The sequence below is a fragment of the Terrapene carolina genome, unplaced genomic scaffold (genome assembly GCF_002925995.2).
Source record: "Terrapene carolina triunguis isolate 2854851 unplaced genomic scaffold, T_m_triunguis-2.0 Scaffold84, whole genome shotgun sequence".
Classification (NCBI taxonomy): domain Eukaryota; kingdom Metazoa; phylum Chordata; order Testudines; family Emydidae; genus Terrapene; species Terrapene triunguis.
The window spans coordinates 38,860,840-38,879,133 of NW_020664435.1; the positions used below are offsets into that span (position 1 = coordinate 38,860,840).

General features: G+C 41.7%; 1 protein-coding gene across 1 annotated transcript in view; it reads left to right on the top strand.

Moving 5' to 3' along the window:
- The window catches only part of PLXDC2 (plexin domain containing 2), a 254,133-nt gene that overhangs the window by 77,181 nt on the left and 158,658 nt on the right, over positions 1-18,294 (top strand). Inside the window, exon 3 of the mRNA XM_029911008.1 lies at positions 5,640-5,709. Within this exon, the coding sequence (XP_029766868.1) occupies positions 5,640-5,709 (70 nt within the window). The remainder of the gene's footprint in view (positions 1-5,639; positions 5,710-18,294) is intronic.

Sequence of the window (18,294 nt, forward strand, 5' to 3'; positions counted from 1 at the left end):
CCAGCTTACCAAGCAGGTGCTTGGGGCAGCCACTTCGGAGAGGGGCGGCACGTCCAGCTGTTCGGCGGCAATTCGGCGGACGGTCCCTCACTCCTGCTCGGAGAGAAGGACCTTCCGCCGAACTGCCGCCGCAGATCACGATCGCAGCTTTTTTTTTGTTTTTTTTTTGTTTGGCTGCTTGGGGCGGCCAAAACCCTGAAGCCGGCCCTGCATACTGTAGTGCTTCAGTGAAGACACTGCCTATGCCGGCAGGAGGGGTTTTCGGATTGGTGTATGTAATCCATCCCCCGAGAGGCGGTAGCTAGGTCGACAGAAGAATTCTTCTGTCAACCTAGTGCTGTCCGCACCAGGGATTAGGTCGTCATAGCTAGGTCTGGATTCTTCATGCCCATAAGAGCTTGTCTACACATTGGATAGCCAGGAAAATTAATCCAAATTAACTAAAGATGTGAATTTGAAGTGGATTAGTTAAACCCTATTAAACCTTCAACTAAACCAAATTAAGGTCCCTTTAATTCTGATTAACAGCATCCACACAGGGATGTAATGTGGTTTAACTAATCCATTTCATATTCACCTCAGAGAGTAACTGTGAATCCACTGCTTTGTGTCTATAATAGACAGAGATGTACTGATGTTTGCCCACAAAATTCAGTTATAGGCATAAAAATCCAGGCATAGATTTTGCTATTGTTTTTAAGACTTCTCTCGAGACCTCTGTTTTATGTCCTCTCTTAAAGATGGATAAGTACCAATGAATCTACCTGTAAGGTTTTATTTCTCTGTGTGTAATTGATTTGTATTTGCATGTTTGATCAAGCAACACCCACATATGCTGCATGGCTCAGCTGCCCTGGAATGGTAGTCTGGAATTGGACTCATTCAACAAACTGGCTCCTACATAGATGTTTTACAGGAAAATTAAAAAAGACTCTCTACACTAAAAGCCTTTATAATGAATTATGCTTTTAATATTGCTTTCATAATTCACTCGGCTTTCTGCTAGCCCAGGGACCAAGACTTTTAGTTCAAAGGGTAAAAAATAGTAATTCTAAAAGACTGATTATAGTTAGGTCAAAATTCTAATCTTGCATCTAGAGAAAAGGAATGTGGGCTATAGTTGTACTTGACACCAGTTCATAGCTTTATGCTTCCTTACAAATGATCACTGTGATGACTTTTGAAAAAATAAGAAACCATAAAACTAGTATAGTGTTAAAAATGCCAAATGGGCGGTCTAGTTGGAGCTGGGCAGAAACATCTCTCATCTCCTTGTGCAGCGATGAAACTCCTTCATTACTCAATGAAAGGTCAATTCACACATCTTGCTGAGACTTAGGCCTGGTCTACACTAACCCCCCAATTCGAACTCAGGTACGCAACTTCAGCTACGTGAATAACGTAGCTGAAGTCGTCATACCTTAGTTCGAACTTATTGCTGTTCAGACGCGGTCCACACGCGGCAGGCAGGCTCCCCCGTCGACTCCGCGGTACTCCTCTCACCGAGCTGGAGTACTGCAGTCGACGGCGAGCACTGCCGGGATCGATTTATCGCGTCCAGACCAGACGCGATAAATCGAACCCGGAAGTTCGATAGCCAGCCGTCGAACTACCGCGTAAGTATAGACATACCCTTAGTAATTTAGATGCTGATGACTTCTTAAGCATCATTCTTTAGTATAGGAAAACAAGGATTCAGATTTACTTAAAAGTTCAGTGTTAATCCATTTTGTAATTTGGGGGTTCTGAACAGATGTAATAAAGCTTGAACATTATTTTATCAACTTGTAAACTGTTTGGAGCTTGAAGTCATAATGAACTAGAAAGGTAATTTTGCAAAGCTATAATTTGGAAAGGTTCATTGGACATTTAGTTTTCCCTAGATTTGCAGTAAGATCTCAAATTTGACCTCCTGCCTCAATGTTTCAATAATTTGACAATCTAAATGTTCTCATTTCTTGGATGAGAACCTCTGCTATTTTTGTAGTTTTAATTTTTAAAATTATTTTATAATAAATTACTACTTGGAATTTGGACACTGAAATTTGTATCCTGAGTGATATTTGGGTTTGTTTACCTTCCACTGCCCTCATGTTTATTATTGTAGGGTACCTCATTAGTGTTTGCATTTGTTTATTTTTAAAAATAAAACATTGTGAAAAAATTAGATAATTAGAAATGATAAAATAAGACAGAAAAATTAGAAATTATGAAAATTTAGAAAAAAATTGAAAAATTCCAAAGTAAGAAAATGTACTTTCCTAATGGATATAAGGAAGGAAAATGAAGTACAACCCTGCAATTATAGAAAGTGTCATTTCAAAGTTGTGCAGCTATTAGGACAGATGCAACTATCTGTATACAGGACATTAATAATGCCCACCTCAGGGCCATGTTGGGATATCACTTCTGTAACAACTGCCTATAGAACACAATGATATCTCTGGGACTGGCACATCAAGAAACCAGTGTTTCTGACATGGCAATTTGCCCATAAGTGTTTTCTGTATGATTCTTTCTGGGAATGCTAAGAATTATGGTGTCACCTTTCTTCCACCATCACCTCAAAATTAAGATAAACTAATGGACAAAATACCTGTTCAATCTACAGGTAAATAAATGTGTTCTGCAATACTGAAAGTTACATAAAGCTTCTGAGTTGCCATATACCATTTCTTACTCCTGTTTTTCAAGGGAAAAGGAACAAGGCAGATTAGCCATGAGGTGTGTTAGTTCTAAGTCCTGCACTATCAATGCTTAATGATGTTATTCAGCAATTGTCACTGGAATCATGAAAGAGTCCATTAATACAGTCTCCCTTTGTTTCTATCCTACCTTTGAAAATAAAAAGGATTATATTTTCCCATGTACAACTCCTTCTCACCATTTTTATTTATTTTTATTTTTCATTAACATTTTGGCAATAAAATGAAATTTCCAGTTGTGATTTGGATGCACAGATTTGTTGGTAAGACATCTAATAACAGATTTGCTGAATCGGGAAGCTACAAGATATTTAGTGAATACACAATTCTCTTTTGAGCACACAAATTCTATCACTTGTGCCTTTCTCCTGCTGGACATATCAACCCTACAGCATTATAACTGCAAAAGTTGATATAAGCTTTCCAGCTGGAAAGGTGAGCATGTCTTAAATGATGGGTGTCCTTAAAAATACACGATTAAAAAACAGACATTAATGCCCTGTATTACAGATGATTATTTAAATCCTAATATTGTATTAAACAGATATTACAGTCCCAGGATTTAGGGCCCAACTGTACAAATGAAATCAATGAAAGCTCAATATTTGTTGAATGGGCACAGGATGGGTCTTTTAATAGTACTGCTTTTAATTCAGAGTCCTGCTGTATTGATAAGGGGGCACAGTTTTTTGCCAAAGTGGTTCTAAATTATTGTAAAAGCTATTCTAAATGAGCTCAACAGGGATAAGGGGAAATATGGGTGGAAATAACAATTGTTAATGTTAAGCTAAAAATAAAAAAAGCCCTCTACTTTCTGGTCTGGGCAGAAAGAAATAGTCTGGAGGCAAGACCTAGAACAGTGAAGATTAAAAACAAAATGTTGAAGATGTAGATACACAATAGGAAAGATGAATGGGCTTATAAGAAAGGAAGAAAAAAGTAAGTTAATTATAAACCAAAGAGGATAGAGAAGAAATAAATACTGTTATGCCGGTCACTCAGAAGGGACCATATCTATTTAAACAGGAAAATCTTCTGCTTCTTTGTTCCTTTTTTATGAGTACATATTTTTCTTGCCCAATATTGAGTGGCTCTTACGTTTTACCTGAGTCCCTCAGTATTGTTTTGGTCCGAAAAATTGGCCTTTTTTAGCTGTGCTGTTGGAAATAATGTATAGCAGAAGAAGCACATGGACAATAAATAGTACCGTATATACTCATTCATAAGCTGAATTTTTTTAGTAAAAAAGGGAAGCACCAGAGAAGGGGGTCGGCTTATGAACGGGTATAGAGAGGGAGAGGTGGGACACAGCCCCACCCCCCAACAGAGGGTGCAAGGAGAGGCAGCACAGCCAGAAGGGAAGTGGCAGGGCCAGAGTCTCTCCGCTTCCGGCCACGCTGCTCTCCCCCCAGCCTCCGAAGCAGCTGCAGCTCCGGGGTTGGCAGGCTGCAGCCGTGTCGTTTGGCTCCGCCCCCCAGAGCCACGCCGCCAGAGCATGCAGTGGCCGTGCCACCCGGCCCAGCCCGCTGGAACATGCGGCCACGCCACCCAGTCTGGCCAGCCAGAGCAGGCTGCGCCCGTACTGCTCAGCCTGCCGGAGCAGCTCCAGACAGGTCAGAGACATCCTCCCCTGGCCTTCCTCAGCTAAGGCAGGGATGGGAAGGGATGGGATGGGGAGAGTGTGGGGGTCCCAGGCTAGGGGTGGGGGTCATATGGAGGGTGGTCACAGGGGTTACTCCCCTGACTCCCAGCTTCTCCCACCCCCGCAAAAAAAATTTCCCCACCAGTTGCTGTCCCAGCCCGTCAGGGTAAGCAGCTGGCACGCTGGGACACTTTGTTTACTTAGGTTTACCTCCATGCCTGCGGACGCTCAAGGTAAACAAACCATCTCGGCCCACCAGCGGCTTATCCTGATGGCCTGGGAGCCAAAGTTTGCTGACCCCTGAATTATAGTGTCAGCTTATGAACAGGTTATAAAAATTTTCCATTTTTACGTAGCCATCTTGGGGGGGGTCGGCTTATAAACTAACCGGCTTATGATCGAGTATATACAGTATGTACATTAGTATACCATGTTTGTCAACAAAGAAAACATGTATGGAAAAAACTGTTTGTTAGTTCACATACTGTCATTAGATGTGCCATCTTGATTTGAAGTGTTCAGTTTATATATATATAGAGAGAGAGAGAAAGAGAGAGTCTACATAGTCTAGTTAGCACAATGAAAATGCATTTTGCTGTTCCAGTTGTAAATTAAAAAAAAGTAATAACAAATCCCTTCAAAATTCTGGTTTCCATTTAAGAGGAAAGAAAATCTAATTTCAAGTCACTGTAATCTTCAGTGATTAATTTCATGCCAAATAAGTCATTAAAAATCTCTGATGGCTGGAGAAACTAATCCTTTTGCAACGGAGCCAAATTCAATCCAAAGGTAGTATACAAATTAAAAACAAGACAGAAGTGGGCTTAGAAAAATACATTTGAAGGATATTTTAAATACAGACCATTGCCTTCAATTGATGGAGTGGACAAATATTAGGGTATGTTGTAATAATCAGATACTATTATAGCCTTGAAATAATGATGGTTGTCATCCTAAGAAAAAAGGCAGAAATAACCTTGCTTAGGGGAAACCCTTCCCAAACATGATGATTACCCATCACAGACTAGAATCATCCATTTAGCGGGGCTATATGTTTTTTTTAATCAGTAGTGTAGATCCTGTGTTTCCATGTGATGTGCTTTCAGGCCTTTAGCTTGTACACATTTTTTTTCCAGTTTAACCACTGGGGATTCCAAATGAGGGATGACAAGGCTGCTTTAAAAATGGCAGGAGAAAATGGGTTAATCACATTTTGAAGTGGAGGGCTCTTCATTTTTCTCTTCCTATTCTTAACATTATTGATTTTTCTTTTTTGATGTTGTTCCTTGCAGAGGGTGAATCTGTCCTTCGATTTTCCATTTTATGGACATTTCCTACGTGAAATTACTGTGGCAACTGGGGGTAAGTGGCTTTTTACCCATTCACTTTAAGGAATCTGACAAGAGTTTCCTGCAGCTGTTTTCTTCAGATGTCAAGAGATAAAGTGTAGTATTTATTTGGGAAATGTTCCTTTCCACAGAAAGCACATAACAAAATAATTGTCATGTTGAAAAATCTCCAGTTGCTCAAGTGTTTTCAGCAGAAAAACAAATAGTCTGAATAATTTTCTGTTTAAGTATTTCCCCATTCTCCATTTGTTTTTACTTCCTTTTGTGATCAGAGCTGTAATGCTGGTTGTGGAAATTGGTCAGAAGCCACAAAGGAGGGAAAACTTAAGCAGGGGAGAAATGAAATGACTTTTTTCAATTCCAGAAAGAAGAATCCCAGCTTGTGTATTAAGGAACTATACCATCAGGCTAAGAAACTGCTTGATTCAAATCCTGTCTAGTTCATAGAACTCAGATTGTGATTTTACTTTAATTTCCTAGGTAACTATCTTGAACTGCATGGGTAATCTGCTCAGGAACAAGAGCTGGTGCATGTCCTCTCCACATTGAGGGAGGGACGGACTGGGTAATAAATTTTCACTGGTCAGGCTTCTGACCAGGGCATGATGGTACAGCTCTGGGGTCCCAGGCTGGGGAGCTGTGGGGAATTGTCTGGAGCCTCTCTGCTGTTGGTTCATGAGTGGCTAGGAGAAGCATTCATGTAATTCAGCTGGGAGTGTCCCTGCCTGTGGATGTCTGTGTAAGTGCAGGACCTGGAGAGGTTTGCAGCTTGTCAAAGCATCACAGTGTGAGAGGGAGCTCAGGTTGGTAAGACAGAGGACTCAGCAATATCCCAGTTTCAGGTTGAACCCCAGGGAACCAGTCACAACCTCACAACACATACTTTGTATACAATTTATCATAGTCTTGTAAAAAGGGTGAACCAAGGGGTACAGACTGTCACAGCAGTGTGGTACTTGCTTGTTACCAAGAGTACCAGTTTTCCGAGTCAGTAGCTGCTGACTTCCCCATTTCCATTGTACAGATGAAGGCTCGGTACCATGGATGGGACATACTTAGTCTCCCTCCAGATGCAACAGAACTCTTATGCATGCTGGTTGAGCTTGTAGAAAGGGCTGTGTGTTCGGGTTCAGGTTTTGATTCACCGTATAGTCTCAGACTATGGGGAATTTTTCCCTTTACCATATACTTACTGTGTATATGTTTATGGCCCAATCCTGTGAATAGTTCTGCACAGTAATCTGCCTTGCAGTGTAATATAACTGTGATCTCGTGCTTCCTCTGGGAACACATAACACATTGCACACTTAACCTATGTACATGTGTCAACTTTGAATACTTCCTAAGGTTATAATCAATGTGTGGGAGATGAATCTCTCCTTAGAGGAGGGGTTCCGTCTCTGTGGGAGAAAGCTCCTTGAAAAGAAGCAGAACTCTTTAACTGCCATTGGAAATGTGCTGTGTGTCCCAGAACTGGGTATTTCCTTGTTCTTAAGGGTTTGCATTGCTTAACCTTTCAACATAGTTGTTTTATAGAGTTTTCTGTTTGCTTTATAGTTGCTATCATTGAGTTTGTTGAACGAGATTTTTCACTTAGTAGTATTTCAATGAGCTCTGATCATTGTTGCTGGAAAGTTGAATACTAACATGGTCTTTAAATTAACAAAATTGTAAAGGGGGAGGAAGGGACTAGAACAAGCAGCCACTGGGGTAATAGTTGTTTCAGAGCGGTGCTAATTGGCAGCACTTTCAATCTCAGGGTTAAAATATTGTAGCTGGTGTTTCTTGAGGCAGATTGCTCTAGTGTGGGCTGGTGTGAACAGGTGGCAATATTGATAGGGTTACCATATTTCCACAATCAAAAAAGAGGACACTGGGGGGGGGAGGAGCCCCGCCCTAGCCCCGCCCCCGCCCCATCCACTCCCTCCCACTTCCCACCCCCTGACTGCCCCCCTCAAAACTCCCAACTCCCCGCTTCTTGTCCCCTGACTGCCCCCTGCTGAGAACCCCCCACCCTAACTGCCCCCCTAGGAACTTACCTGTCCCCTGACTGCCCCGACGCTTATCCACTCGCATGGGTGGCAGGGTTGTAGAAATTTTGGTGGTGCCCAGAACCCGCCCCCCCCCCCACCTGCCTAAGGCTCTGGGAGGGGGATTGGGTGGGGTGAGGAAGTCTGGGGTGCAGGTCCTGGGTGGGGGGAGGAAGTCTAGGGTGCAGGAGGGGTGCAGGGTGCAGGCTCTGGGATAGAGTTTGGGTGCTGGCTCTGGGCTGGGGCAGGGGGTGGGTGTGCAGGAGGGGGTGAGGAGTGCAGACTCTGGGATGGAGTTTGGGGGTGGGAGGTGGTGCAAAGGGAGGGGGTGCCGGCTTTGGGAGGGAGTTTGAGGGCAGGAGGGGGTGTGTGGGAAGGGGGAGGGGGTTTGGGAGTTTGGGGATAGGAGTGGTGCAAGGGTGAGGGCTGTGGGGCTGAGGATGAGGGGTTCATGATGCAGGAGGGGGCTCAGGGCTGGGGCAGAGGAATAGGGGGTGGGGGGATGAGGGTTGGGGCTGAGGATGAGGGGTTCATGATGCAGGAGGGGGCTCAGGGCTGGGGCAGAGGATTAGGGTGCGGGAGGATGAGGGTTGGGGCTGAGGGGTTCATGATACAGGAGGGGGCTCATGGATGGAGCAGAGGATTAGGGTGCGGGGGGATGAGGGTTGGGGCTGGGGATGAGGGGTTTGGGGCGTTGGAGAGGCTCAGGGCTAGGGTGGAAGGGCAGGGTAAGGGCAGCCTGTCTTGCCATTTGTGGATGGGGGGCACTAGGACCCGGGGGCAGCAGACAGCAGTTGCTGCCGGCTCTGGCAGTACAAGCAGGCATGGGAGAGGCAGGCGGGGGGGTGGGACTCGGGGGGGGGGGATGCGTGGAGGGGGGGTGGCAGGTGGAGGGGCCGGGGACCCTTCCAACACTCCCCCGCTCCCTGACTGCCCCCTGGGACTCCCCTTACCATGCTCATGTCCACGTGTAGGCAAAACACGCTGCAGACAGAGGGAGGGGGGAGCAGGGGAGGGCTCTGGCTGCTGGAGGCCAATGGGAGTGGCTCAATCCGGCCCAGCCGCCCAATCAGCAGCTGCACTCTGCATGGAAGGGAGGGAGGAAGGGGAGGGGAAAAATCCCGGACCTTTTAACCTTGTTACCAATTCCTCCCGGACGGCTATTTAGAGACACAAAAGCCGGACATGTCCGGGGAAATACGGACGGATGGTAACCCTAAATATTGAGTAAAGGTTGGTGTTAGTTTTTCTTCTGCGTGTTTAAGGATTGGTTACAATGAGGTACAATAAAAAGAATACAGACTTGTGTGATGATCTTCATTATCAAGATTTTCTCTTTCTTAGCAACAAAAATCTGACAGGGAGCTGGCCTCGATTATTCTGAAACTATTGAATATCTGCAGGGATTTCTCTTTTGTTTTCCATTCCACTTGGCCTTGTATTTACATCTAAGTGCCAGATATCAGGTGCTCATTCCTGTAGTGCTTGCTCAGAGGCAGATCCTCAACCCAGTACCAAACCCAAGTAAATGCTTTGTGGGCTGGGGGACTGGGGGGGAACTGGTTAGAGCCTTGGAGGGAAATAATTTCCCTCTACACTCCCCCAGCACCTGCTGCAGCTGGAAGATGGCAGTCGCCCCATGACTGCTACAGTCTTCCTCCTCAAAGGTCACTTACCCTCTGGTTCCACAGATTCCATCCTTACCTCCTTGTGTAACCCCCATTTTGATAAAATGCTTTTTGAGGAAAAAACCTAAAATCTAAAAATAGTTTCTAATTAAGTTTCTAATTAAGATACATTAAGATACATTATAGCTCAAAGATATCTCATCATGGAATAGGGATTATAAATTCTAATTCTATAGTATGAGGCGATATATTCATGTAATGTTTAAGAAAAGTTTTGTAAATGAATTCCAGTAGTTCATGGATTAGGGACCCATTCTTATGGGGCTCCAGGGGCTTCTGTATAGATTATTTAGGTTACTCTTTCTATCTACCCAATGGGATTTAGTGTGCAGTCTAGAAGATACCATCAGGGATGCTTAGTTTTGCAGTTCTCAAACTGTGGATTTGTGTCTCCAGAGATAACATGCTTGTTAACTGCAAAAATGTTTTTAAACAAACAAACAAACAAATAAATAAATAATATATAGAGGTGAGAAATAACAGACCTCAACCCTATTGTCCCTCTGCAAATTTGTGTACACATAGTCAGTCTCTTACCTCTCTCTGAAAGTGCAAAGTTTCAAAAAGTTCAATGAATAGAAGATTGTTGGGGGTGGAATAGATCTGGACAAGGAGAAGAGGTCTGGAGATAAATGTGAGAAGGGAGGGACAGGCAGTAGAAACAAAAGTGAAACTGTTTGAGCAGCATATTCGAGAAGTCTTGCAGTCTTTCTGACTGTAGCCTTCATTGATTTGAGATCTAACATACCATTCTCTCACTAGAAGGGAAAACCTATAATGGCACCAGGCCATAAAAGAGACCCAGTTTGGGAATAAGAACCATTCAAGAAATATATGTTTGCTGGTGATGTTTTAAAGAAAGTCACACCAGTGAACTGGTGGAAGTCACTTTAGCGCTTGGATCCAGAGACTGTTGAAGTGATAATCTCACTTTTAATAGCAGTAGCATCTTCTGCCAGTGTAGAAAGAATATTTTCTTCCTTTAGACTAATTAATTCCAAATTGAGAAATCATTTGGGACCTGAAAAAGCAGGAAAGCTTGTTTTTCTTTTCCAGATTATGAACAAACAGGAAAATGAAGGTGAAGACGACTGAGTTAACTGCAGAAGCCAATATTTTAAGTTTCTCATGTTGACCTGGCTGACATAGTCGATTTATTTATTTATTTTAATTTCATTTAACTATTTTAGTTAAAAACAATTTTAACAAAAACAAACCTGATTTTAAAAAACTTAAATGTTTAACTAAATTCAAAAATTCATATGCTTGTTTTGTTAAAATATGTGTTTGCTGTTCAAGAGAAAAATCCAGAATACATAACATTGTTGTTTTAATTAAATAAAACAATTTAAATGTCTGTCTGGTGATGTTCTCCTCCTAATATAGCATGGCAAGAAAATCTTCCAAATATTAATGATTAACCTGTTGAATTGGAGATAGTTCACCTTCCAATGACTTCATAAATATCTGCTTCAATTACCTTTGGTAAATGAAATAACCAAACAATCATTCATTTTCTGAATATAGCTGTAAAACAAATCTGAAAATTTTTCAAAATAAATCACTAAAAATGTATAGTGTGTACCTTCTAAAAATGAAACCTACATCTATCTCTGAGTTGTGAAGAGAATGTATTAAGGTTATAACAATCAACAAGAATGCACTTCTATGTAGAAATCCATGATTAAATCGAATCTTCCTGACTAGTGATTTAAATCATGATTTAAATCAAATTGATTTAAATCAAATCCACCCTGGCGTCAAAGTTGGCTGTTGAAGACACTGCATAGAAGTAGACCTTCTTTCAGTTTCATCTGTTAAACTAAAATTAGTTGCTGCTTCTGAGTAGTCTTGATGAGAAGTTGTGTTTGGCTGAACGGAGAAATGGGAATGAAATAATTGGTTTGGGGATTTAATGTGTCATTGTCATCAACTTCCATTTCAACAAGGTTACTTAATTTATGACTAGGAGGTAAAACTGTTGTTAGCATAATTCATCATGTACAGCTCTTGCAGAGGTCAACATCTGTCATATGTGATTCCCATATATGTTAACTCTGATATTTATTTATTTATTTATTTATTTATTAATGCTCTCTGAATACTTCTGGAGGGCTTCAGGTCTTTAATAATAGAAGGTATCATAATAAGTTGCTCAGTGTCAGTTGACTGTGAAACTTCCTTGAACTTAGGGTGTACAGGCCAACAGGTTTTTTATTCCTTTGCTCAGGTTTTTGATATTTTCATTCTAAACCTACCTGAACTGTGGGATGAACTGTGACCTGTCCTGTGCATAGGCAGGAGGGAGCTAAGCACAAGGAGCCTTTCTTCCTCCTGCTCCCCAATGCCAACTAGCAGATCTAGCTGGCTGAGTAGCAGGGCTCCATTGTGGAGCTCTGGGAGGAATTGTGCCAGGAGACGCAATCCTTCCCAAAGCTGTCCCAGGGTTTGGGGGCTTCAAATCCCCCTCAACGCAGTGTCTTTTATTTTTAATTGTATTAATTTTGCGTGCTAATGGCACTAATAGCTCTTCACTATTTTCTCTCTGTATGTGGCTAGCTTTGTTATTCATTGCTCTACGTTTCCAAGTGGAGACTTGTGTCATCTAGTGTAAGTTACTTAGCAGGCTCTTTTCCTATTCCCACATCTGGCCAACAACAGAGCATTTCCCCTCAATAATATCCATTGCTGTGTTAGCATAGTTATGCAGGGTGGCAGGAAATACAGCCTCTGGGAATTCATATGTTTGCCCCCAAGTTCTTATGTTGATTACTAGGCTCTAATGAGGTTTTTGAGTTTTCTGATTAACCTTTGTGTCACTACCCTTAGGGTCATAAAGTGATGTTTCTCTCCGGTCTTTCCATGGAACAAAAAGATACTGCTATAAAAATGTATTCTGCAAATGAAGGATTTTGCTAAAGTCAATGTGTAGCTTGAGGACCATGGAAAAGTCATCTGTTTCCAGTTTTAAAACAGCTACTTGGTAATAACAAAAAGGTTGTGCATGTGAAGTGAAAATGATGTTTGATTATGAAACTTTCTTCAGAACCATAAAGGAACAGTTACGATCGTTAAAGAGTAGTTTATTAGTGAGAAAATGTACCAAATTATATATGGACATACTTTTATATTTATATTTATAATTATGGACTCTGTCAAGATATGATTACTTTATTTATTTTTTAAATTCTGACTTAAAAAAAATGATCTTTTTCATGCAACACATAATTAGACTGTGGAACTCATTGCCACAAGAGGTTGTTGGGACCAAAAACATAGCAGGGTTCAAAGAGGAATGGGACATTTAGAAGACTTAACAAGAATTTCCAGAATTATAAAAGTAAAGATTTGAGAATGTGAAGGTGTTTTGGAAGGGATACAAACTCTCATGCTTCCAGGTTTAAGATACTCTATAATTATTAGGATTGAGGTGATTTCCCTGAGGAGCAAACTATCCCTCCTCTCCACACTGCAGCTTATTGCACTTTCCTCTCAAGCATCTGGTACTGGCCACTATCAGAGACAGAATACTGAACTAAATGGACGACAGAGATCTTATCCAGTATAACAATTCAAATATATATATATATATATATATATATATATATATATATATATGTGTGTGTGTATGTATGTATGTACAATTTTTTAAAGCATTTTCATTTTTTAAATTACAAGAATATGCACATACTTTTTTTTTCTCTTTCATTAACACCCATTGATCTAGGACTGTGGTTCTCAACCAGGTGGTACACGTACCCCTCGGGGTATGCAGAGGTCTTCTAGGAGGTACATCAACTCATCTAGATATTTGCCTAGTTTTACAACAGGCTACATAAAAACCACTAGCAAAGTCAGCACAAATTAAAATTTCATACAGACAATGACTTGTTTATACTGCTCTGTATACTATACACTGAAATGTAAGTGCAATATTTATTTTCCAATCCATTTTTTTTATAACTGTATGGTAAAAATGAGAACGTAAGCAATTTTTCAGTAATAGTGTTCTGTGACACTTTTGCCTTTTTAAGTCTGATTTTGTACGCAAGTAGCTTTTAAGAAAGGTGAAACTTGGAGTATGTAAGACAAATCAGACCCCTGAAAGTAGTCTGGAAAGGTTGAGAACCACTGATCTGAGAGGGTGGCACTATACTTATAAAGTAATATCTGATCAATACAAAGACATACAGTGGACTATACTATGTTGAAATAATTTATTGTAAGTCCTCATTTCCTTTTGAACTGCTCTGAGTTCCGTATTGCTCTTGCTGATACTTGCTCAGTTATGGGTTTATTCTGATCAAGCTGAATCTTACAGGCCACGCCAGGAACACTGGTTTTTAGCCAGAGTTAGCAATCGTAACAGAGCTTTTTTTTACCCATTTTTGAAGTTTTAACATCAGTAATGCCAGGGATACACAACTATGGGATTTTAGGAACAAGAATTTCCAGCATGTCCTTCATTGTGGTCTTGGAAAAATGAATATGAATACTTATACCAGCATCATTTCTTTCATCAAGCGTGCCCTTTAATTTCATGTGGAAATGGTACCCAAGAATGTTGGGGTTTTGGCACTCACACATAGAAAAATTGCATGTTGGGCCTAAATGTGGAATACATTATTACTGTGATGGGTTCGGTCACAGAGACCCTCTTGGGACTGTCACCTGATGTGCTGGAATTACCTCTGAGCCCGTTTTCCACTGATAGCTTGGGACTCCAGAACCTGGCCTTGTTGAGCCAGACTGCTGCAACCAGGTCTGGTCCACGCCCCCAAAGCTGCAGATTTTAACCAAAAACTGCTCAGCAAGTCACCTATCTCCAGCACCCAGACACCTAGTTCCCAATGGGATCCAAACCCCAAATCAATCCATTTTACTCTGTATAAAGCTTATACAGGGTAAACTCATAAATTGTCTGCTGTCTGCGGTGGCCAGGAGCTGTGGGGGTCTGCCTGCCACCCATAAAGGGCAGGAGCTGTGTGTGTGTGGGGGGGTACCCCGCAACTCCCTGCCTCCGCAGATGGCAGGGGACCCTGGTGCTGGCTGAAGTCACGGAGGTCTTTGGAAGTCACGGATTCTGTGACTTCCGTGACCTCCAAGGCTAAATCGCAACCTTACTCATGGAGCATAAACAGGAGAGAAGCTTTCCCTCTTTTAATAGTTTATCTAATTGCTTCCTTTGTTACTCTTTTCCTGGCAGGTCAATATTTAGAGGCTTCAAAACAATACGATCATCGTGCCAGGGTCAATGTGACCTTCGAGGGAGCCAATCTTTCCAGACTCCTCATTTAAAATAAAAAACAGAGATACAGAGACTTCCTTTAAAACTCCCATGTTGTTGTTTTTTTCTGATTTGGCAATCTTGGAAGTTTCAACTTGGGTTTTGTTTTATTGTATTATTTAAAAGTTTTGAAAATCTGCTCCAATTAGGTTTTCTTTGGTCTCCAGGTTACAATTTACAGTCTGCCCTTTTTGTGCTGAACCCAGACACTCCTTTCTCACAAGTTTTCTTCAATTTAAGTAGCCTTCTGAATACCATACTTAGTTATGAAAACTAGTGTTTGCTTTACACAGTATAAATAATGGAGTCCTTTGCATACTGGTTGTGATTGTAGACTTGAAGTATGTTTCTCTAACATAGATTCAAGTCAGTCAATTGAGATGATATTTGTCCTGGCTATTTAATATAATTAATTAAATTAAGTCTTATTCATTAAAAAGAAACAGTTATAGTAACTCCTTGAATAGCAAGCCCTTAGAATGTAGGGTCAATTAATTGCACCAGAGTGATCGGAGAAACCTACTCTATGGGCCTAATGCTGAAGCCCCTGATTGGTTTTTCTTAGTCCTCGTTCAAGCAAATTCCCATTGATTTTAAAGTCCAAAGGGGGAAGCTAGGAGGAGAGGAGATGAGGGGAACGGGAAGGCTGGCGCTCAGGAGGTTTTGAGATTTGGGTGTTTTGACCAGTTGTGGTCTAGGAAGCTCGAGGGATGGGGGTGTAGGGTGTAAGAGGAGTGCCGAACATGAAAAGCGGCTGACAGAGTGGGAGGTAGGAGTTGAGATAGTCTGAGTTGGGTTTGTACGGAGGAGAGAGAATGCTGAGCTCGTGTGGTAAGGAACCAGCAGTCTAACAACGGTGAGGGAAATGAACCGGGGAAGGGTTGGTACACTGCACATGGCGATGCATGGGGTCAAGACCACAGGCCGGTGGATGTGGCTTGAAGTGGAGAGGGACAGAGAGGGGTAGCAGGGAGACCTAGGAGGCTGTTGGGGACCCAGATAACAAATGACAGTGAGCCTTGGCATGGGTAGGGGAAACATTATTGGGGGAAGAAGGGCAGGGAGTGTGGAGCTGGAAGTTGGTGGAGCTGGGGAGGAGGGAACTGTGTCCACCTGGCTGATGCTAAGTGGAGAGAAAGCAGCATTACAGTTCTAAGTATGGGAAAGGATCTGTGGTAAGTCAAAGCTACTGGAACTCTTACATTGAGGTTTCCAATCATAATAAACACTAGGGAAGCAGAGGTGCCTCTGCTTCTGGACACATTTCCTCAGCACCTCCCATAAAGCAGAGCTACCACTTCCTCAAACCTGTAGCCATAGATGAAGAGGTGGAGCAAGCTTACCTTGCTGACTGTATTAATGCATATCACCAGAGCCATTCTGAAACACTGAGATAGTGCTTCATATGCCATACCTGCTGCTTTGGGCTCTTCCACCCAGGAGACTCATTCATCACTTAATGAAGAGTGAATTTTCTAGCAAAAATTAGAGAACTAGCAGCAGGTATTAGATGGCACTGGTGACATTATGATACTGAGTCCATCACACTTATTTCTCGTCCAAATCCTCTCCCCGTTCGTGCAGGAGAGAGAATCTGAGAGGGACTCTCGCTAGAGCGTGTCTGTTTCACAGGATCATGATTGCCAGGGGACAGGTCACCATTTAACAGCTATGAGGAACTGGCAGTAATAACTGTGCAGAACTGGCCATTGACTAGTAAATACCATCACATGGTGATTCTACTTATCACCATTGAGCATGTATATTTTGTACTTCATATTATGGAGGAGCTGATGAGAAAATCCCCTCTCCATTAAGCTCCCTTTGTCTGCTACTCCTATGCTCATCTCTGCCTCTTTTCATGCTGTCCCTTATTCTTGGACCAGCCTGGTTCTCTTCTTAAAGAAAGTGACCCTTCCCCTGAGAACCCTCTTATTTCCCCTTGCGTTCCATCACTGAACCTTACAACTCTTTCTGCTCCAACTCTTGTGTCTTATCCATACAAACTGGATCAGGAGCTCCTAAGGGCCTTTTCTATCAAGATCTATATACATCTACATCATGATGGCTTTGATTCACCAAAGCACTGAAATACTTGCCGGATTTTAAACATGTGAGCAGTTACACTGAAGTGTTCTGCAGGACTGATAACTCAGGCACCTAAGTCTGGGGTTTAAGTGCCAAAGTACCTTTGTGGTTCCCACCCCATATAACTAGCCAGTAGAACTGCTCACTTACTTAAAGTCAAGCAAGTGCTTAAGTACTTTGCTGGATCAGATCCTTAGTATTTAATAATAAAATAACTTGTCCAGTGCTGGGGTCAGTACTCCTTTTTGGATAATTAAAATGGGATGGCCTACAACTGGCTTACATCATTCTAAGTGGTAGGTTATATTCGTACCTCCAGGGACTGGCTGTATGTACTCTGACTCATCCCTAATGTCTCATTATGTATGTAGAGTTTACTACTTGAACATACATTTGTGCATTCTGGTTTTTAGTTTAGCAGCACTGTAAAAAATTTCACTAATTCTTGAATTCTTTCATACTGTACTTTAACTGTACAGTAAATATCCTTAAGTCCAGTGTTATGTGCTACTAGGGTTTTGAGGTGGTGGTTTCTAAATCTAATACACAGTGTGGTGTTTGTACGGTGAGCTGTAAGGTTATTTATGAGTTCAGGAGTAAGCTTTAACTCTGTTCTGCCTTCATGGTGAGAAACTGTGAAATTCACTGTGGACATCCAGTCTCACATTTTTTGTGTGCTGCTACCACAATATATGAGCCTCAACTCTCAATTTAATAGATGGATCAGGGATTGTGAAGTACAGTTATTCTAAAAGTCATTTACTGGGGGGGGGGATCATTTCCAAACCTAACAAACCAGACAACTGAAAACTGATGAGAAAAGTGGATAGTATGTTTAATGTTTAATTAAAAAAGGAAGTTTCTGATAATGAGTAGAAAAACAAGCCTCCCCCCCCCCCCGTAACATTGTATTTCACAATAATGATTCCTTACTATAGATAGCATAGACCTAATAAAACCTGTTCAGGCCCTTCAACTTTCTAATATATACAGGAACTATAAGATGTATTTTAAAATCTGTGTTTGTGCCCTAGTGCTCTGTTTCATAAAATAAAATCAGTCTGACTGGCAGTGAGTCAAACAGATCCGGAAAAATTCACATAACCTCTTGAGACAGACTGAAGGGAGAGAACAGGTGAGCCTGCACTCTGACCACTTAGATCAGTGATACTTAGACCTCAGTGGTTCAGGAGCCAAATTAGTGTTTAACATTACCCAAAAGAGCCACAGTAGTGTGAATTCATTGTTTCATTTACTCTCTAGATAGATAGACAGATATTCTCACAGCAAAATGACTGACCAAGTATTATTATTTTGTCAACTAAAAGCACCCTGAGTGGTTAATAACTTAGATTGGTTAATTAAAATCACAGTGTTTTAATATCATATGCGGCAAAGAGCTGCAGGAGACACTTGCAGTTCGGGAGCCTCAATCTGAGTATCACTGACTTACATGCTAATTAGTTCACCAGAGGAAGCTGATTGGAGTAATTAGCTAATCAAAC